This window comes from Barbus barbus (assembly GCF_936440315.1).
Source record: "Barbus barbus genome assembly, chromosome: 28".
NCBI lineage: Eukaryota > Metazoa > Chordata > Actinopteri > Cypriniformes > Cyprinidae > Barbus > Barbus barbus.
The window spans coordinates 22,134,295-22,155,945 of NC_136756.1; the positions used below are offsets into that span (position 1 = coordinate 22,134,295).

General features: G+C 38.5%; 2 protein-coding genes across 8 annotated transcripts in view; both read left to right on the forward strand.

Annotated features, from left to right (window-relative positions):
* LOC306848081 (retinal Mueller cells isomerohydrolase) overlaps positions 1 to 21,651 on the forward strand; it is a 219,813-nt gene that overhangs the window by 16,931 nt on the left and 181,231 nt on the right. The gene's annotated exons all lie outside the window — the stretch shown is intronic.
* LOC306848079 (oxysterol-binding protein-related protein 9-like) overlaps positions 1 to 21,651 on the forward strand; it is a 32,001-nt gene that overhangs the window by 2,540 nt on the left and 7,810 nt on the right. The window contains exons 3-11 of one of the 7 annotated variants that reach the window (XM_079382409.1): positions 1,910 to 1,988; positions 7,542 to 7,615; positions 11,425 to 11,520; positions 11,638 to 11,685; positions 14,272 to 14,301; positions 14,398 to 14,448; positions 14,981 to 15,019; positions 16,919 to 17,018; positions 17,212 to 17,316. In XM_079382409.1, coding sequence (XP_079238535.1) covers positions 1,910 to 1,988; positions 7,542 to 7,615; positions 11,425 to 11,520; positions 11,638 to 11,685; positions 14,272 to 14,301; positions 14,398 to 14,448; positions 14,981 to 15,019; positions 16,919 to 17,018; positions 17,212 to 17,316 — 622 coding nt within the window. Of the gene's footprint in view, positions 1 to 1,909; positions 1,989 to 2,217; positions 2,730 to 6,096; positions 6,228 to 7,541; positions 7,616 to 8,431; positions 8,726 to 11,424; positions 11,521 to 11,637; positions 11,686 to 14,271; positions 14,302 to 14,397; positions 14,449 to 14,980; positions 15,020 to 16,918; positions 17,019 to 17,211; positions 17,317 to 21,651 lie in introns of those variants that run through there. The other 6 variants (XM_079382411.1, XM_079382414.1, XM_079382410.1 and 3 more) reach the window with 6 other exon arrangements.

The following is a 21,651-nucleotide window of genomic DNA, read 5'->3' on the forward strand; positions in this document are numbered from 1 at the left end:
TTCTGGTCTTCCCTGCCACTCCGACTCTACAGCATGACTTCACGATTCAGTTAAGCTCATCAATGATTACCCCATCAACTTCGGTCAGAAATCTTGGTGTAATCTTTGATGACCAGCTGACCTTCAAAGAGCACATTGCAAAGACTGCTCGATCCTGCAGGTTTGCACTACACAACATCAGAAAGATCAGGCCCTTTCTGACAAAACATGGTGCACAACTTCTTGTCCAGGCCCTTGTCGTTTCTAGACTGGACTACTGCAATGCTCTTCTGGCTGGTCTGCCATCAAACAAAATCAAACCTCTACAAATGATTCAGAATGCAGCGGCACGACTGATCTTCAACGAGCCCAAAAGAGCGCATGTTACACCTCTCTTCATCTCCTTGCACTGGCTACCAGTGGCAGCTCGCATCAAGTTCAAGACACTGATGCTTGCATACAGAACGACCACAGGCTCAGCACCCTCCTACTTCCACTCACTCTTACGAACCTAAGTCTGAGATCTGCTAGTGAACGACGCCTTGTGGTACTATCACAGAGAAGCTCAAAATCACTCTCCAGAACATTCTCGTTCACCATTCCTGGCTGGTGGAATAATCTTCCCACCCCTACCCGGAATGCTGGATCCCTGTCAATCTTCAAGCAACAACTGAAAACTCATCTCTTTTGGCAGTACTTGACTTCATCCTAAACTCAAAAAAAAAAAAAAAAGAAGCTTACTCTTTCCCTCTATCTTTCTCTCCCTCCCTTACTAGCTTGTACTTATTTGAACAATGACTGAGACTTGGTGTTACGAGCACTTCCTCGGTCTGATTACCTCTTCAAGATGAATCGCTTTTTGTATTCCCCAATTGTAAGTTGCTTTGGGTAAAAGCGTCTGCCAAATGATTAAATGTAAATGTGATACAAATGCCTCACCTATTGAATGCAATGCTGTGCAAACTGTTCACCAGCAGATGGCATACTCTTCAGTTTAAAATATGCAGAGGACAGTTATGAAATGTGTACATTTAATGCAGAGAAGAATTGTTATAATATACAGAGTAGAGTTAATGTGTTAAAGGGAGCATGGTATTGTAAGTATTTTAGTTGTAGTTAATGCTTAAATACAGCCTAAAGACAGTCAAAGTTATTATCACCAGGTTTTGTGTTCATAATCTTTTTTTATGCCAAAAGAATGAGGATGGATGACGTTTCTCTGCAGTTAGATTGCAATTAAGTGTTAATTAAAGAGTTTTGTGTATCCTTGCATTGCATAGCTTTAATTGAAGACATCGTAAATAAGAAATTGATCTCCAAATTGGCTGACAGTGAACAGTTAACGAAAATTTAAGACAGATGTTAAAAGAGCTTAGGGCGTTGGCTTATTTTTCTCAAGGCCTGTGGTCTGAGTAGTTATTGCTGTCTTCCTGTCGGTAACCAATAAGGGCACTGCCTGGCATGTCTGCATTTAAAGTAAAAGCTTAGTGTTTTCCTTTAGATTTTCAGCATTTTCTTATTCAAAACAATGGCGTGTCTTCAAAGTGCTCTGTTTAAATGTTTTATGTTAGAAATGCTTTTAGATTTTTGAATGATCAGGATTTGCTGTGGTAGTACATCAGGTATAAAAGAGTTAATAATCTCATGTTTTTCCTCTGGCCCTGTAATAGTTACTGAATGTACTGCAGTTTTTCCTCTCACTCTCTCTCCGTCCTCCTTTCTCAATTGCCATCTCCTTTTCATTTTTTTCCTCCTTTATCCGGCTTGTTCCACTCTCTTTCTCTTACTCCACCCATTTTCTCCCACCCTTTTCCTTCTCTCTCTCTCTCTGTGCGTAAGGGAGTGGGGCAGAGGAACGGATAAAAAGAGAGAGGGACCGAATGACGTGTCCCTCAGTCTGAATGGCTTTCGCTGCGTTCCTTTTTTGCAGGGAGCTGTGATTGGAATCGATGACGAGGACGACAGCACTTTCACCATTACCGTGGACCAGAAGACTTTCCATTTTCAGGGTGAGGTCTCCATTCTCTTGTTCTTCTAGGGCTTTTGTCTTGTTCTTCTCCTCTCTCTCATCTTCTGTTCTTTGGCACCTCCTGCTGTGATGCTTTTAACCAGTGTTAAAGCATGGCCATCAGCCGGCTGCTCACGTGTTCCCGGTCTGTCTGTCTTGCTCGCTCTCTCTCTCTCTCTCTCTCTCTCTCTCTCTCTCTCTATACTGCTCATCCCTCCTCTCCTCTTTCCACTCTGTTTATTTTTGCTCTTGCTTACTCATTCTCCCCCACATGCTCTTTCTCATTTTGATTTTAAAGAGGACTATGACGTTAGTAACATTCAGCATTCTAATGCAAACACGACTCATCTAAACATGCATTAGGCCTGGTGCATTTGTCCGGCTTATCTCTTGCAACCACTGACTGGGACGATCTGCAGATTTCATAGTTTTGTGAATTGAGATCAGAGGCTCTCGGATTTTCTCCAGGATCAGTGTTGAATTTCTACTAGGAATTTCCTCGGAGCTGGAAGAACTCTTCGAGAAATGGAGTAGAACAGACAGTCTCACCGCAGAGTTACGCAAGGCTGCTGGCTGCTGAGCTCCAGGTTTTTAGCCTCTAGCCTTCACCTCCTCTCACTGGCTCATCTATCCTCCTCCATCCCCCCTGGCATTCGCCCTGCCGGGGGTGCGTTCACTCTCCCCATGCCCTCACCCACTGCTATGTTCCGACACTGTATGCTGTGGCTTTACAGTAAGAAGGGTAAGGTCACGCTCAGCTGGGACTCGTCTGATTGTGTCTTCTGCCGTGACCGTTTATCATTGCGGTTTGCATTAATGATTAGTTTCGACTATGCTTTGTTTTATTTACACTTGAAGTTGGCTGGTTGTGTTGACTTTATTCTTTCTTCAAGAGTTACAGTTTTGAAAATACGCACTTGGTGGTACTATGTTGAGTATGTTAAGATTGTGGATTTTATATTTATCAGTGATAGTTTTAGGCTCATTCCATCCTGTGATAAGTCTTCCATGCATATATTGAAGGAAGATTATTCTTTTTCTCTTTATTAATTTTCACTTTCACCAGTAAAATTTATTGCCGACATTCTTTGGTATCGTGTGACAGTTGTGCCGTGGTATGCCAATCCAAACCTCTTTTTAAAAAAACAAACCCAACCTGTCGTGTCAGATTTCCTGATGTGCGTTTGCATGTGTGTATTTCAGTGAGTGTGAGTGTGGAGCTAGGGCTTCGGTTTCAACAATCTTTTCATACCATCCATCTCTTGAGATCCTCAGGAACTCATCCTATCAGTTCTCATCTCTCCATTACAGCAAGAGCCATTTACCCCACAGCGGAAATGGTTTTGTGCCTCCTGATCTCAATGGACCGGAATTGCAGCACAATTTGCTTGCATCTTTGTTATTTTTAGAGTATTTAGTGTTACATACGTATTGGGTTCAGAATGGTTTATTCTTGAGTAAAGATCTTGTTGAAGACGTGAGCAATTGAAAATTAGAGCTTCAGATGGCGTGCACAGAGTCTGTTCATGGAGCATCTGATATATGGTGGGCTGAAGCTAACAGCTATTTTGATAATTGATAAATCTGAAGATTATAATTTAATTGAAAGGGAATATTCAATTACTAAAAATTACCAGTAAAATGTAAGTAAATGTTTGGATTTGTACGGTTTCCATTGGTATTGTCTCTACAGCCTTTTGCAAATGGCTTTTTTCATTTACTCAAACACATTACCATTTTTTTGCATGTCGGCCTATTAATCGATGATGATGATATCAACAAATTACCATGTATCATCGATTTGAAATTTAATTGTTCAGCATAAAGTTTGGCTTTGCGATGCTAAAACTTTATTAACATTGTTCTGATTTTGCAGTGATTGTGGTCAGTGCAGAGTGGGGTGATTTGTAAAGTGAGATGTGTTCGGGTTAAACCTAAGCAAAACCGTGCTTTGTTTTTCTTGTTTCAACATGAAAGATCATCAGGATTATAGCAGGCTGCCCACTGAGCTAAAACCAAACAACATGCTGTTAAGATGTTACAGTGCAGAAACAACAAAACCTTGCTCTAGAAATGCTCTTGCTAAATTATAATATGGTGTAATAAACACTCGTAGGACAGTAAAAGCCATGTGAGCTTGAACTTTCAGAGCTGTGAATGTAAGAATATAGATAACCTCCCCATTTAGCAAGATTTATTTGAGAATTAGATGAGTTTGACCGGTCAAGACAGGTATATATGGAGAGGTTCGCACAATGTCAGCCGCAGAGACGGCTCAGAGGAACTGTACTTGCTATTTAGAGGACCATCCATAATTCATCATACTTTTCTGTGGTCCAATATCAGTCCGGCCTGAAAGCCCTTTTATTTTCTAAAAGCCTCTACCTGTCTTCCTCTCAGACACTTGACTGCAAAAAAAAGCAGTTAAAAGCTGAGCTCCTGCTGGCAGTGGATCAACATTCACATTCATGCTCCAGAGGGCAAAGAAATAACAGAGAGGAAGAAAAGACGAGGAACGGTTGCGTAGAGGAAGAGTGAGCTACTGGTGTATGCTTTTCTCTCTGTCATCAAACTCTCATGTTTCTGCAGGACAGAGCTGGCAGTGGAAAGATGCAGGGAATCACATGGAAGCTGCAGTGAGTTTAGGAGAGACCGCAGGAGAGCACACGCGCACACACATGTGCTCTGTTCCTAAACCTACTGAGCTAAACAGCATTTGAAAGCTCTTTCCCGAAACAAAGGCTGTTCCAAACTATAGATATAAGGCAGCTCACTGTATTTTCTGGACAGATGGACACACACCAGGGATGCACAATAATTCTGTACCATATCTTTTTTTCATCTAATTATACTTGCCCTATTTTTACATTTTAAATGACATTTTCCATCATCTAATGGTCACTTAAAATTAAGTTTTAAAATACGAATTATTTAATAATAATGTCAAAAGCAAGTCTTAAAATTAATGTCCATTTTTAAAACTGTACATTATACTGTACAATTGCTTTAAACATTGATAATGCTGTGATGAGAAAAATGAGTACCAAATCAGCATAAAATGATTTTTGTGACAGTGAAGAGTGGAGTAATATGGATGCTAAACATTCAGCAGAAAAAAATAATATTTTTTCACAATATTCCTGTTTTTACTGTATTTTTGATCAAATAAATGCAGCCCTGTTGAGCATTATAGAATTCTTAAAAAATAAACTTTCTTAAAAAATCTTAACGACCACAAACTTTTGAATGGTTGTGTATATAATTTTAATATCAATGTAAATAATTAGTTGCTTATTTGTGTCAGCCAGATATTTTTTTTTATATCACTGCACCCCTAACACACACACACGCACATTCTTTTGTCTCCTCCGACTGTTACTGTTTGCTTCACCATCCTTTAACATCTTGTAGTAGCTTAGTGGCAAGTCTGGTGAAAACATCCTGCTATGTGACAGCAGCTGCTAGTGTGTTACAGAAATTTCTTTCACATTCACTAGGTTTAAAAGGACTTGTGTAAATGATGAGAATTTGTTTGAGAGCTGAGGTTTCTTTCTTTCTCTTGCATCCTGCTGGGGTGTCGTTAGAAGGGCACATTGCATAAGGTGCCCTCATTCCACACTGAAGTCCGCCATTGCTCTCCAGAGACACACTCCTCCTTTCTTTCAGTATATAGGGTAGAGATTGGGAGGAGTGCAACTAAAAACTGAATTACATTGTTCAAAATAGGTAGTAAAATAAGTTGGCCCTCGCTCACGCATTTGCTCAAAGAACATTCGATTCAAAGTAGACAACAATTTTAGTGTCCATTTTTTGATGATATTTGCATTACATTGTTTATCATTTAAATTATATTATTAAATATATTATAGATGTCAAATTTATTGCTGTTATTATTAATAATATAATAATATTTTTTATTTCATATTGTACTCAGGGTTTTGCTGTTGCTGTAGTCTTTAGGTCAATGTTAGCTTGTCCTCGTTGCCAAATAACGGACAAGTGCAGTGTTTTGTAATCAACTCTACTACCTTATTTAGTGAAATCTCATTGGCTAGCGAGTGGAGGTAGCCTGGCATCATGCGTCATGTGATCTCTGCTCCGGTGCCAGTAACGCAGGGAGGGGCCATGTTTGTTTTGGACGGCGACTCTCACACGGATCTGGGACATTGATTTCAAGCATGATGTGGGATGGCTTTGGTGGTCCTGTGCGAACGCTAACACTGCTGTATTTTATCAGCAGGTAAAGAGGATTACAAGTTCTTTTCTTGAAGATATTAAATCATTTGTATTTTTGATATTTCTGGTAAACGTGTATTGATTATTAACTGATTCTGTGTATGTGTAACGTTGCTGTATCTCAAGGTTGTTCTATCATCTATAAGGTCGTCTCAACACACAGTTATTGAGTTATTCAGGTGTATTTGAATTTGTTACAGTAATGGTAATTGTATGTGTCAGATCTTTGCGCTTCTGAAAGCTTTTAGATTTTCTGCTGAGCTTTGCACCTTCATCCATTGAAGTGTCAGCTATATGTTATGTTTGGAGTGTTGTTTCTCATGGGTTCCCTGAGGGAATGATTAAATGTATGACTAATGGCTATTAGTGAAAGAGATGGGGACTTAGACTAATATCTATACATTTTATGTGGTAGCTTCTTAGGCCAAACATGAAATCAAATAAAGGTTTGATTCGTCCCTTGTTGTGAACTACATATAGTACTGACGATTTACCTCAAGTCATTTGATGCTTTATGATTTTCTTTTTTCTGTGGAGCACAAAAATAGATGTTTTGAGGAGTGCTCATGCTGCTCTTTTACGTACAGTGAAAGTGGATGGTGAACAATGGCTCTAGAGCTCAAAAAAGTGGTCTGTACAGCTTTTGCTCTATATTTTAAGTTTTGTGATGTCATGATAGCTTTGTTTGAAAAACAGACAGAAGTCATTATTTACTGAAAACCACCTCCTTCACTGAAGCTCATAAATCTTATTCTTGCGTGAGTATCAGGTTTGATTGTGTGTAAACGTGAACAAGAGTTCAATGGAATGAATAAAATCGAGTTTTGAACAACATGAGGGTGCATGGGTAAACAATGACATGAATCTCTTCAGGGGTACATAAATTTGTTGACCTGACAGTTAGAAACTTTTACTTGTATTTTATGCTGTAGGCTTTATAGTTTTATGCTTGATTTATAGATCTTTTGACGTGCAGAGGCTATGTTTTTAGTCACACCTTAGCTTTTCTGAAATTTCATCCCTCTTTTCTACAAGAAACTTCATCATGAGTGGTATTTACCGTTCGTATTTACACAAGGGCAGAGGCTTTCATTTGTGTGTGTTCCTGTTTAACTTAAGCCACAACCCTGTCATGTCTTCGTGAAACTCTGCCTGTTTTCATTAAGGAAAACCGGATCGGACAATAGAGCTGTAGTTACCACTGTCACCTTTACAGTTCCACGGCAGGGTCATTCTCCACTCTCCATTTCACATGCCGTGTGTTTGCAGTCCGCCTGCTTATTACTAATGGATGTGTTTTTGGATGTTTCCCCCCCAGCCCGTGACGCAGACGAGCGGGAGAAGTGGATTCATGCCTTAGAGGGGACGATTCTTCGCCACACCCTTCAGCGGGTAAGAGCCACATCAAGGCCACATATACCACATTTATGATCTCAGAGAGGTGAAAAATAAAGTAAAATATGCTTAAAGCAAAGATTTGTTTTTTTTTAACATTACCTTTTTTTTTTTTTGAGGTTGTCAATGGGCTATATACTCCTAAAATGTATAGTAAAAGGTATTAATTTATTTCTCTCTACACATATATATTGAGTTGCTCAAGATTGTAGTGTAAAGTTATTTATTTAAGGACCCTTTAATATGTCCCAGCTTTCTGTTTCAATGGGAAATACCTCAACACAGAAAAGAAAACAGCACTTGTCAAACCTTTTCAAATCTTTTGTGATGGCAAAGTCAGTTTAAGAAATGTTATTTTCCTAAAATAGGGAAATGTGTCTTCCCATTGGCTGTCCTTAGGAAAGCATGTGTTTTTAATTAGAGTTTGTGTAAGATTTGCTTTTTTTAATGATCTGAAAACTACAAAAAAAGGCATTTAATGTATTGAATGCATTAAACATGCCCACCTACTCCATACCAAAGGCGGAAACCAGGCTAAAAAAAAAGCATGCAGCTTTATAGTTTTTTTTCCCCCATATTGTAAATAATGTTGAGTTTTTAAAGCTTACTTTCTTCCCTCTGTATTCTTCCCCTCATCCTATCCTCTCAAAGATTTCTCAGTTCCGTCTCTTCCTTAGCTCTGTCTTTAAAAATAAATAAATAAATAAAACTGCTGACTGGTAACTGCGTGTACCTACATGCAGAGTGTGCGCAGCTATCCGGTCACATGATCGCTGGCAGCCAATCACAGCTTTGCTTGTTCAGCCAGGCACTACTGTGCAGCAGATGACAGATCCAATCACAGCACTCTATTTTGTTTCCTACAGTCTGTAAAGCTTATGCTACTACTACTTGTTTTTTGTTTTGAGGAAGTCTACTCTTCCTGGTCCAGAGTGGTTTATAGAGCGGCTCTGAATCAGCCAGCAAGCCAATAGGTATTTGTTCACTTTATTCGCCCCTCCTTTAGAGGGGGAACTTACAGGAAAGGGTGTGCGGACTAATACTGAAAGTTTTTCTGTGAGTGCAAGTCAGATTTGTGGAGGCATGTCCTGCAGTGGCAAGAATCGAGTGAGTATCTTTGTTTTGTTGGGATTTACTGATGCATTAAATCATTGTGTGTGTGTGTGTGTGTGTGTGTGGACAGGTAGGGGTGGGTGTGTGAATGTGTGTTGACAAAGGTAGGAAAGCATTTGCTTGTGCAAATACAGAGGGCATGGGCCACACTTAAATGCGTAGTTACTTTTCTGCTAACTTGAGATTTGCAATCTCAGTCACATCATGTGTGTATGGTCTGTGCTGACATAATACAGCACATGACTTGGAGTCAGACGTGTGTGTTTGCCTTTCAAATGTGTCACTGGTGGGTTTGTCTCCTAAAAAGACACAATGATAGCCTATACACACCCCAGGTGGCTTAGTTGATTCACGCTAAAATATTCCCTGCTGTTGGATGTTCAGATTTTCTGCAATGAGTCAGACTGGAAGAGTGAGTCAATGGGAACAGCTTCCTGTCTGGACAATTTGTGTTAACAGCTACCATGTAGCTCTCAGCATGCCGCAGCTTTCCCCTGCCAGGCACAGGATAAAATAATTATGTAATGCTCTCTTGGGGGTTGCAAATGCTTGTTAAGAGGTATTTTGGCAATTTGTTCATGCCAAAATAGCAGATCTCAGGGCTGCTGGGAGGTGAGATGTTTATGGTGCCTGTAGGATATGACCAGGCATACTTAACTAGAGAATTGTGGGTCAATTCCCAGGGAATATGCGTTTCAATAAAAGTGCATGCCAGATATATTAACATTATATTAGCAGTTAAATCACAAATCTGTTTGTCCCACCAGAAATTGTCCCTTATATTATGTTGATTTTTGAGTTGTCGGAAATACTAGTTACAATGTTTTTCTAGAGATTGTGTGGCTTATTTCATTTAACAAGTCAGTTTCTGAACTACCCTCTGAGGTTATTTATGTGCTTTTTGGGCGGTTCCACCCTTCTTCTGTTTAAAATAGAATGAAAAAAATTAAGAATAGTTACAATACTGTTTGTAATTTTCACAGTTCTTGAAAAAAAAATTACAAATTGTTTCAAATAATAGTATAAATGTTTTTAAAAGGACTGAGTGCTTTGTAAAAGCATTCCTATAAGATGTCAGAAGTACAAATAACCTGTAGATTAGTACTTCAGGTTGAACTTGAACTTTAGTTTAATTTAAAAGCAGCAAAACTCTCATTAAATCTTTTATTGTGCATCTGCATACATGAGTTCACAGTCCGCTCAATGAATCACATGGTTTCATGCTGATATTCCACATAAACTTTGATTCCTGAGTGGATTTGCTCTGCTCCTGCAGACTTTGACCTATTTTTATAATGTTTACCGTTTTGACCAGCAGTCAGCTGCCCATGGCTTTTCTTCATTTTCCCATGCAGTTCAGTTCTGCCAGTCTCCACCGTGATGTCTTTCATGAGGTCCGGCAAGATCCAAAACTCGCAACAGTGACCCCGAGAGCAGGGAGTACCTCTCTTATAAAGACTACTGCCCACATTGTCTGTGCTGTCTAAACGTCACTCCTAAAACCACCTGAGCTAGCCGCTATTAGCTTTAGTCTTTATTCTGATAGTTTAACTAAGAGGTCTGGAATAACTTAAGGTTGTATTTGTGGTTATGCTACATATAAAACAAGGAATTGTGGTTTGCCTTTCTTAAGGTTGCAGTAATAATATTTTAATGTCTTGTTCTAGTTATAGGAAGCTGTTTTAAGGTTTTAGTGTGAATTCGCTTGTGTGTGTTATGAGTTTAGGGAAGACATCACGCCTTATAGGAGAAGTGTCATAACATAAAGCCTGTACTGTAAAAAGTAGTTATTAATTTATATGTGATAAATAAAATGAGCTTACATTCTATTGACAGTTTATTACATTTTTTCTTATCTTTTTATTTATTTAAAAATGTACCCTAAACTAAATTGTCTAATTTAGTTCTTTGGGTAATGAAAACTGAAATGAATTCATGAAAATTGTTGGTTAATTGTATCATATCATGGTCTGCATATGTCAGTCATGACAAGTCTGTTGATCATTTTAAACAACTGAGATATTTTTTGTTTCCCTTTTTTCAACCTGGAATTGTTTGACTCAGTTACATAGAAAGGCTCAGATATATAATATTATCACTCAAGATAATGATCAGCTGGCCTCATGTCCTAGAAACAAACACTATTCGTTGCAGTGTTTGATGTTCATTGGGTGACTTTACATTTACATTTACATTTATTCATTTAGCTGATGCTTTTATCCAAAGCGACTTACAATTGCTATGTATGTCAGAGGTCGCACGCCTCTGGAGCAACTAGGGGTTAAGTGTCTTGCTCAGGGACACATTGGTGTCTCACAGTGGATTCGAACCCGGGTCTCTCACACCAAAGGCATGTGTCTTATCCACTGCGCCATCACCACCACCTACACCACCTACGACTTTATTTTTGATTTTTCCTTCGAGATTTCTAGTATCAGTAACTATCAATAACCAATCACAGCCTGTACCCTTTATTCTACAGTTCAGTTCAGTCCTTCTCATGGTCTGATCTCTGTTTATGCCTGTTGTCTAATTGTGTAATTCAGTTAAAGCTGTTAGAGAGAAATGTGAACCAGCAGGGGAGTTCTGCTCAGTTCCTCTCGAAAGCAGAACGTGACCGAGCTTAGGACACCATGGAAGCTTTTATACGCTGTAGAATGACTGAAACTGATCCATCTCACTTTCACTTGCAGGAGGCAGAAACAGGATTCGTTCCCAGCGTTCAGGACTTCGACAAGAAGCTAGCTGAAGCTGATGCGTATTTGCAGATTTTGATCGACCAGTTAAAAGTAAGGCTTTTTTATCATAAGACCTCATTGTGACTCAAAATTGCCTTGTGTTTTGAGTTGAAATATCATTTTTCTCATACATTGCTGTCTAATTCCTGCTCTTGTTGCATCCTATAGCTCTTCGATGAAAAGATTAAAGACTGCAAGGAAGATGAGTCACGCAGAGTAAGACATGATCATTTTTATTTGTCATCAGAGGTGCATTGTCTATCAAACTCTTCCTGCCAAGCACAGTATATGGCAGAGAGAGTCCAGTTGTATTGCAGTAACTATGAGTAACAGGAACTCCCAATATGGCATCTCTATTGAAGGACATCCCACCTTACAAATAAAAGCCAGAGTAAAGTCATGCCTGATCAAAATGTAGAGCATCATTATATCATCTTGTTTTAGATGGCAATTTAAACTGTTATTTGTTAACTGGAAAGAAAGGTAAATTTGCCCATTTTTCAGGCAATATATTATGAAGTTTAAAAGACATTAATATATTTTCATGATTAAGCGTAAATGATAACACTTCACAATAAAGTATCATTTTTTTAACATTAGGTAATGTATTATTACACTAAACCTTTATTCATCTTTGTTAATGTTAGTTAATAAAAATACACTCGTTCATTGTTCATGTTAGTTCACAGTGCTAACAAACACAACTTGTGATTTAACTATGACTGATAAATGCTGTAGAAGTGTTGTTCATTGTTGGTTCACATTAACTAATGTAGTTAACCAATGTTAACTAATGAACCTTATTGTAAAGTGTTACCGAATAAATAAATCAAGTTATTTGCTATCATTTCTAATGAGGCACTAAATGCAAAATGGGGTGGGGTGGGGTGGGGAGGTCGTTTAGCTGTCATAAAATGAAAATGTATACAGTGCCCTCCATAAGTATTGGAACAGTAAAGACAAAATTGCTCTATTAGCTGTGGAGTCAAGACATTTGCAAATATGATTAAAAGATGAATATGAGACAAAACTACAGAATGTCACATTTTATTATTAGCCAGTAGTTTCAACACATACATGTTTTACCAAATAAAAAGAACAGCACTTTTAGAGTTCATCCCACTCATTAATGTGAGCATAAGTATAGGGACAGTTGAACATAAGGCAAATATAAAAGATTAAAAGCTATTATTTAGTTGCAGATCCCTTGTGCACAATCACAGCAGTGAGTCTGTGACCCATAGACATCACCAGACTCTTGGTCTCATCCTTTGAAATAATTTCCCAGCCTTTAATGCAGCCAATTCCAATTGTTGCTTGTTTTGGGGAGTTTCTGCCTTTACTCTCCTCTTCAGCTGGTCAAATTCATGTTCAATTGGATTTAAATCTGGAGATTGACTTGGGCAAGCTAAGACTTTCCATTTCTTTGCCCTTATAAATTCCTTGACTGAACTGGCAGGGTGTTTTGGGTCATTGTCCTGATGCAATATGAAGCACTTCCCAATGAATCTGGTGGCATTTTCTTGAATATTGGTAGGCAAGATGGTTTTGTACCCTTCCAAATTCATTCTGCTACTGTCATCATACATTAAGTCATCAGTAAATTTGAGAGGGCCTGTTTCAGAGAAATGCCATGACACCATGCCATGACATCACCTCCACCATGCTTTACAGATGAGGCTGTATGCTTAGGATCATTGTAGTTCCCTTTTTTCCTCCACATTTTTGCTTTTCCATCACTTAGATAAAGGTTCATCTTTGGCTCATCGGTCCATAAACACAGTTCCAAAACTCTTCTGGCTCACCTTTGTGCTTTTTTGCAAATTCTAATCTTGCCTTTCTATTTTTGGTGCTGGTCAGAGGTTTGTATCTTGCTGTGTAGCATCTGTAATTCTGTATCAAAGTCTCCTGAGGACAGTAGATTGTCAGAACATCACCTCAGCTTTCTGGAAGTTGTTGGTGAGATATGTCTTTTAGGGTTCATTTTCACAGCTTTTATGATTTGTCTGTCATCAACTACTGTTCTTTTTTCAGCCGATGAGGTAGTTGTTGGTTGCTGGTGTCGCTGGTGGTTTCCAAACTCTTGATTTATCCATGCCCTTTGTTTTTGCTGTAGCTCTAATTGACTTCCTTAGCATCCAAATTGTTTGCTTTTCTCTCAAAGTCAGCTCCCTCCTCTTCATCCTGGTTTGTGTGTGTCATCATCGAATGCAAGATTCAGAATACAGAAGTAATGGATATAACTGATACGACACATTCCCTGCTTTTAATATCTGAAGAATTAATGCAACAGGACACAGCTGATCACTTAGAAAGACCCGTGAGGCAACTGTTCCAATACTTATGCTCTCATCAGATAGAGGGATGAAACTCTAAAAGTGCTGAACTTCTTAGCTGTTAAAACATCTATGAGTTGAATCATCCAATAATAAAATGTGACATTCTGTAGCTTTGTCTCATATTCATCTTTTAATCATATTTGTAAATGTCTTGACTCCACAGCCAACAGAGCAATTTTGACTTTACCGTTCCAATACTTTTGGAGGACACTGTATGTATATTGTAAATTGATCAAATGCAAAGACATTCTGAAGATGCCAAATATGAAGCTAAGATGTTAAAGAGAGTCACATTTTAAGCCTATTCTAGGGGCTGAAACTCATGAGACTGTCATTTGGTCTCAGGCTTTCGTTTCTGCTTTTTTTAGGTTTTGTAAAGGTGCATCTTTGTTTTTAATCCAAGAGCATTTACAGTTGTAACTGAAACTGTCCCTTGTCTTCTTCTTTATTGTCCTATTCACAGAAAATCGAGAACCTGAAGGACACGACTTGTGTAAGAGCGTCTGCACTTCACCCTCTTAATGCATTTTGGATCTAAATTTGGTAGTTGAATGCATTTTAATTTCTTGTTGTTGTTGTTTTTTTTAAGAGTATGGTAGAATCCATCAAACACTGTATCGTACTACTACAGATTGCCAAGGTAAAACTCTTGTCTCTCAAGCTCAGAATGTGTATGCACCAGTGTTTTGTCTGCCCACTGTGTTAATATTTATGTGTCTTGTGGAACCCGACCCTGTTAATGTTTATTTTGGCCGACTTGTGAACATTCCAGCAGGTACCATATTAATGGTTTGGAGAGGTTATTCTCCTACACTAAGGCCATGTTCACACAACAGCAGGATACGATTGTCTGGTTTATTTTACAGTGCTAAGCATGGTTATGCTCACATTGACCTAAAAATCTGATCTTGATTGGACTTGTTTATCAAAAAACATTGTATGAAACTCCTGTAAGTCTTACTATGAATGTGGACCTGTTAGTAAATACGGATGACAATCCCAAACACTGACTGTGTGAACATAGTCTGAGAGATTCAGTAGGTTAAAATACCTTGAGTGACAACTGTTATTGCTTTAAATTAAAGCAGAGACCGTTTGCATCTTTTTTTTGTTACTCCCAACTGTGGAGTTGCCTTATTTCTCAATTTGTGTTTTCTTTTTAAAATTTGAAGGATCAAAGTAACGAACAGCTACACGCAAACGGACTTATAGTAAGTTTTGACATTCCTTAGCAATGAGCTAGTCTAAATCAAATGGTGCTACTGTTCTCTCTTCCACTGAAATCACATTTTCACTTCAATAAACCTGAACCGAAATGTGCATGACCTTGATCGGAGGGCTCTGCCACCACGTCTACATCTCTCTCTTTTTTTTTCTCTCTGCTTTCATTCTTTCTTACACTACCTGTCGGGTAATTCTGGGCCTGTCCTTTCCTGTGGTCATGATTTGCAACAAATTTAAACCTCAATACTTCTTTCCGACATTGTGATTGAACCAAACTGCTTCAACCCTGCAAACATGAGACACACATCCGTGCACGCAGCATAATCATCGATTTTCCGTTGTCATACATGCTATTGAACCATGTAGGACAAATGGATACGGATCTATTACGACCTACCCAGGGGCTCTCATTGGGTCAGTAACCGTCAAGGCTAGTGCTGAAGTGACGTGATCAACTGCGTTTAATATTTCTCGCAGACTGGTTTACTTTGAGTTGAATATTGATAAAAACGCCAAATATAAGAGTCATATATATTTTTTTATGCACATTATAGCAGATTTTTTTTAACATGAAACGTTGAAAATGCAAACCGTATTTAGGGACTTTAACCAAATCTCGTATTCTTCTGTTTTTGGAATTTGAGTTTCTTCCTTCTGAATCTGTGATTGCCGTCTTTTTTCCACTGACCTGAGTGTCTCTGCCTCTTGATTTAATCTTATTCTAGTGTTTATGTATTCACTGCAGAGCTCTAATTGCTTCAATTGGCTTTTAATTAAGAGCAGCAGCCTCTGTTGTGGTACAGTGAAACAGATTATTCAGAACAACCAGTTCTTTTGCAGAAAAGCCCCTCCAAACTCATTTCACTCGCTCCCCTGCATGCCTTTAACCCTTGTGTGTTTTCAGGTAAAGTTACCTCACTGCTGTGCCCTTTGCCATCAATGTTTCACTGTGCATGCCGGGTAGAGATTATTTATCTCCCTGTCTTGACTATTTAGTGTATGATACACAGGATTATGTGCTGATCTTGTCGTCATAATAGCCTTGTGTCTGAGTCTGTGCCGACAGATGCTTGGTGTTTGGTTACCATAAGGCAGAGACTGACTCAGTGATTTTTGTATATTGAGGAAATTCAGTGTGACGGACACGGGCCACAGCTGTGAGGTTGCTCGTTTGGACACAGTGTATTATAAAGCACTGAATCTGATTCACTGATTTACTTCAAAAAAATTTCTTAATTATCAAAGCATCATTGACTATTTCTGTATCTCTGTGTGGAAGGAATGTGGACACGTAAAATGATTAAAGACAACACAAAGTGGCAATGCATAACATGACATGTTATTGACATATGACTATCAATTTAATGCAGCCTAGTAGATAAAACAAGTTTTAGTGGTAGTGTTAATTTCATGATTTCATCTATCATCTATCTATATACATATATATGTATATCTTGTATGTCTGAATATTTCACTTACAAATGGATGTTAATTTGTTTTAAGCACCTTAAAGAGATAGTTCAGCATTTACTTAATTTACTCTCCCTTGTGTTGTTCAAGATCGGTGTGGAACACAGAAGGAAAACGTGTATCCAGGCCACTCATCCAAGACAGTTCATTATACTTTCAAAGAATGATCAATAGAAGTAAAAAGTCATACAGGTTTAGAACAACATTAGTGTAAATGATGCCCGAATTGTCATAATTGGGTGAGCTATCCCTTTAAACAGTTCTAGTAACTGAATATCACAAGTCCTTGTTTCCCCTGAGGGTTTCTGTGATAGTTGGGTTGGGCATTGAGACTGAAATCTCCTATGAGAGGGTGTATTTATAATGTGTTATCCTGTGAGAGCCGTGTTTTGTATCATGTCTGTGGTTCTTTGCAGAGCACCATAAACCCAGTGGATGGGGTTTACCTACCCCAGCCTACCCCTCTCAACATCTCTGTAGCCAGTGCCATGCCAACGCAGACCACTCTACCCACAGGTGAGCTGTCTATCTCTCTCTTTCTCCATTTCATTCCTTAATAATGTTTTATATATATTTTTATGACTATTTTGAAGGCTTCTTGGCATTTGTTGTCCATTGATTTGGAAACTCAAAGATTAGATTTGGTTTGCAAATTTTGTGTGCGTTTATAAGGGCCAAGGGCATATGAAGGGTGTGTGTTCTTCCATAGATGGAGCTCAGGTGTGTAAAACGGAACAGAGGCCTTCTTCTTTACCTGTGGGGCCTGTTGTTACGGTGATGGGCAGCCTTCAGACCCCGACTCCCAACAGCACAGGTACGAACCAACAATGAGACAGCCATCAATATATAACTAATATATATATATATATATATATATATATATATATATATATATATATATATATATATATATGTATATATATATATATATATATATATATGTATGTTTGTATGACATTCTATATTGAAATATATCAACATTTTATAATACATATTAATTTTATAATTAATTGCATGTCTTTTATGTCTATGTTCTTGTATTTTCGTGTTTAATATATTTTTATCAAATTTAAATGTATGTGTATATACAAATGTAAAAGAAAAAAGTACATGTTAGAACATATCCATATTAAAATGTGACGTGTGTGTGTGTGTGTGTGTGTAAAATGTTACATTTTAAATAATTTTTAATATGGATTAATATTTTCTAATACTTTTTTCTTTTACCTTTTTATTCTATCATACGTGTGCATGTTATGTATTTGTATTTATTATATTCATGCAGATGCTTGTATTCTCATCAGCAAATTCCCATTAGATTTAATCTAATCTTAGAATGAAGCTAAACTGTTTCTGGAAGAAAGCACTGTATTTAGGATGAAGTTACCTTACTTCTCATTCAACTAATGCCTCTTTTTAATGTGAGCAGAAGCAGTATTCCGCTACAGTGGGGATGCAGACAGAGCTGTTCTCTCTGCATTCAGTCTGTTTTCCCCTGACTGTCATTAGTGCTGGATACTGGGGCTCAGAGAGTCCAGCTTCTGCTGAGGCAGAGCAGGAAGAGCTGAGCTCAGCAAAAACACAGCCGATCGGTAGCACTCTGGACAGCAGTGCAGGAAACTGCGCATAAAACACAGTCAAGAGCTCAAAAGTGCAGACTGTGAATTAGGGTTTCCATTTATATTCATGCTCAAAGTGCTTGCGTTGTAGGCAGGGCTGATTGAATTGGACATCTTTGAGCATTTGAACAGCCTTGGTCTTATCAACACAACCAAACATTGAATTTTTTAGGCTGACAGCATCACGATAATATGCATGCTTTGTCTTATGAGCCATTTTCTGTTTTGTCTTTACAATCCTGAACTACAATTGTGTAAAAACTTACTAGCATTTTTAAAGAGGTTAATGTCCTTAATTAATAATAAAATAAATGTAAATAATAAAAATAGGAAATCTAATTAAATGTTGTTTTATTTTATTATATTTTAAACTAAAATGCATGAAATAATTATTTTTTAATTGCTTAATTTAAATGTGTGACCCTGGACCAAACACCAGTCATAAGGGTCAATTGAGATTTATACATTAGATTAGATTAGATTAGATTAGATTAGATTCAACTTTATTGTCATTGCACATGTAAGGTACAAGGCAACGAAATGCAGTTAGCATCTAACCAGAAGTGCAATAAGCAGAGGTACAGGATATACAGTGCCTACAATATGTTACATATGTACAGAAATATACAGATAAGGCAGTAGTACTATGGACATAATTTACAAGTTTTTAAATACTATCAGTATGATATACAGATGGGTGATATGAACATACTATACAGATGGGTTGTGCAGTAAATGTATGTACACTATGAGCAAAAACTATGAAAATAATTACAAATGGATATGAATAAGCTATAAATTAAGATATATAAACACTAGTGCAATGAACATTGAAAGTGCATAGAAATACAAATTTACAGTACATAGTAATCAGTGTAGATTGGTTGTTTTTTTTGTTTCGTTTTTTTAATCGATTTAATGATGGGGAGGGGTGAAGAGTTTGTAGTGGTGTGTGAGGGGGGTATCATTGGGCAGAGTTTAGTAGGGAAACAGCTGTAGGGAAAAAGCTGTTCCTGAGTCTGCTTGTCCTTGATCGGAGGCTCCTGAAGCGCCTCCCAGAGGGCAGCAAGTTAAACAGTCTATGGTCAGGGTGAGAGGAGTCCTTAAGAATGCCGCGAGCTCGACGTAAACAGCGTTTTCTCTGGACGTCCTCAATGGCAGGGAGTGGTGTCCCTGTGATGCGTTGGGCGGTTTTCACCACCCTCTGTAGTGCCTTGCGGTCAGCAGCTGAGCAGTTCCCATACCAGACTGTGATGCAGTTGGTCAGGATGCTTTCAATTGCACACCGGTAGAAGTTCCGCTGGATGATTGGAGACAGGTGGTTCTTCTTCAGTGTCCTAAGGAAGAAGAGGCGTTGGTGAGCCTTCTTGACTAGGTTGGATGTGTTGGTGGTCCAGGTCAGGTCCTCCGAGATGTGGGTTCCCAGGAACTTGAAGCTGGAGACACGTTCAACAACCATCCCGTTAATGTGGATGGGGTCATGCGTTCCACTTTTCTTCTTCCTGAAGTCCACAATGAGTTCCTTTGTCTTGCTGGTGTTGAGGAGCAGGCTATTGTCAGCACACCATGCAGCCAGGTGCTGTACCTCCTCCCTGTAGGCAGTCTCATCGTTGTCTCTGATGAGGCCAATCACTGTGGTGTCGTCAGCAAACTTGATGATGGAGTTGGATCCATGCACAGGCCTGCAGTCATGGGTGTAGAGGGAGTAGAGAAATGGGCTCAGCACACAGCCCTGTGGTACGCCGGTGTTGAGTGTGATGGTGGTGGAGCAGGTGAGGCCTGACCTAACATGCTGAGGTCTGTTGGTCAGAAAGTCCATAATCCAGCTGCAAAGGGAGGTGTTAACACCCAAGTCTCCAAGTTTAGTGGTCAGCTTGGAGGGAATGACGGTGTTGAATGCTGAGCTGAAATCAACAAATAATATCCGTGCATATGTGTTGTTGTTTTCCAGGTGTGTGAGTACCGAGTGCAGTACTGTGCCTACTGCATCCTCAGTGCTTCTATTGCTTCTATAGGCAAATTGGTGTGGGTCCAGTGTGGGTGGGAGGCAGTTCTTGAGGTGTGCCAGGACCAGTCGCTCAAAGCACTTCATAACAATGGGTGTGAGTGCTACGGGGCGGTAGTCATTCAGGCACGTTGGGGAGGAGTGTTTCGGCACTGGCACAATGGATGTCGACTTAAAGCATGTTGGCACCATTGCTTGGGTGAGTGACAGGTTGAAAATGTCTGTGAAGACCCCTGCGAGCTGCTCTGCACATGTCCTGAGCACACGTCCAGGAATGCCGTCGGGGCCAGCAGCCTTGTATGCGTTGATCCGGCTCAATGCTGTGCAGACATCTGTGGAGGTGAGTTTGAGGGTCTGATGGTCTCCTGAGAGTGTGATCTTGGTGGCTGTCTCCTTGTTGTTGTTGTCAAAGCGAGCATAAAAGTCATTTAGCTCGTTAAGGAAGGAGACGTCTGTGACCGTTGGAGTGGAGTTGCATGGCTTGTAGTCACTGATGACCTGGATGCCCTGCCACATGCGCCGGGGGTCAGAGTTGGAATCATCTGAAAAGCTGAATAAATAAGCTTTCCATTGACATATGGTTTGTTATGATAGGACAATATTTGACCGAGATACAACTTTGTGAAAATCTGGAATCTGAGGGTGCAAAAAAATCTAAATATTGAGAAAATCGCCTTTAAAGTTGTCCAAATTAAGTTCTTAGAAATGCGTATTACTGATCAGAAATTAATAGAGTAGGAAATTTACAAAATATCTTCATGGAACATGATCTTTACTTAATGTCCTAATGATTTTTGGCATAAAAGAAAAATCAATCATTTTGACAATGTATTTTTGGCTATTGCTTCAAATAAACCCCAGCAACTTAAGACTGGTTATGTGGTCCAGGGTCACATGTTTTATTGATGTTAATACTAATAATAAAATACAAATAAATGAAAATAATGCAAATGGGAAATCTAATAAAACATGTTTTTTTTTACATTTTAAATTAAAATGTATAAAATAATTAAATTTTTCACTAATATTTAATTTATCATTAATATAAACATAAATAATGCTAAAATACTAGCATTTTAAAGATGTTTTATGTAATGTTAGTATGATATCCTCAATTACTCTAATAATAAAATAAATAAAAATGTACACAAGTAGTACAAGTAGTACATAAAAATACTTTATTATATAAAGACATTTTTCAGTGAATAATGTTAATATGTAAAATATAACCTCATGTTTTTGTTAGTGTCATGAGTGAATTGAGGCAGTGAAGAGTGATGTCAAGGGTGGGCATATACAGTATTTGCATAAGAGTGATTGACATTTAGGGTGGGCCTCAACCTTGTCTTTAAAGCTTATTTGAATATGCATGTTTTGTGGCAAACAGCAAAGGTGGAGTCATTGTCTTAAGTCAGTTTTAAAAATCTGTTGCTTTGTTGATGCAACAATTAATCTGAAATACTCTTTTTGTGTTAAGGACTGTGAATGTGATGTGTACAAGGTGTCTGGCATATTTTTTTTTCAA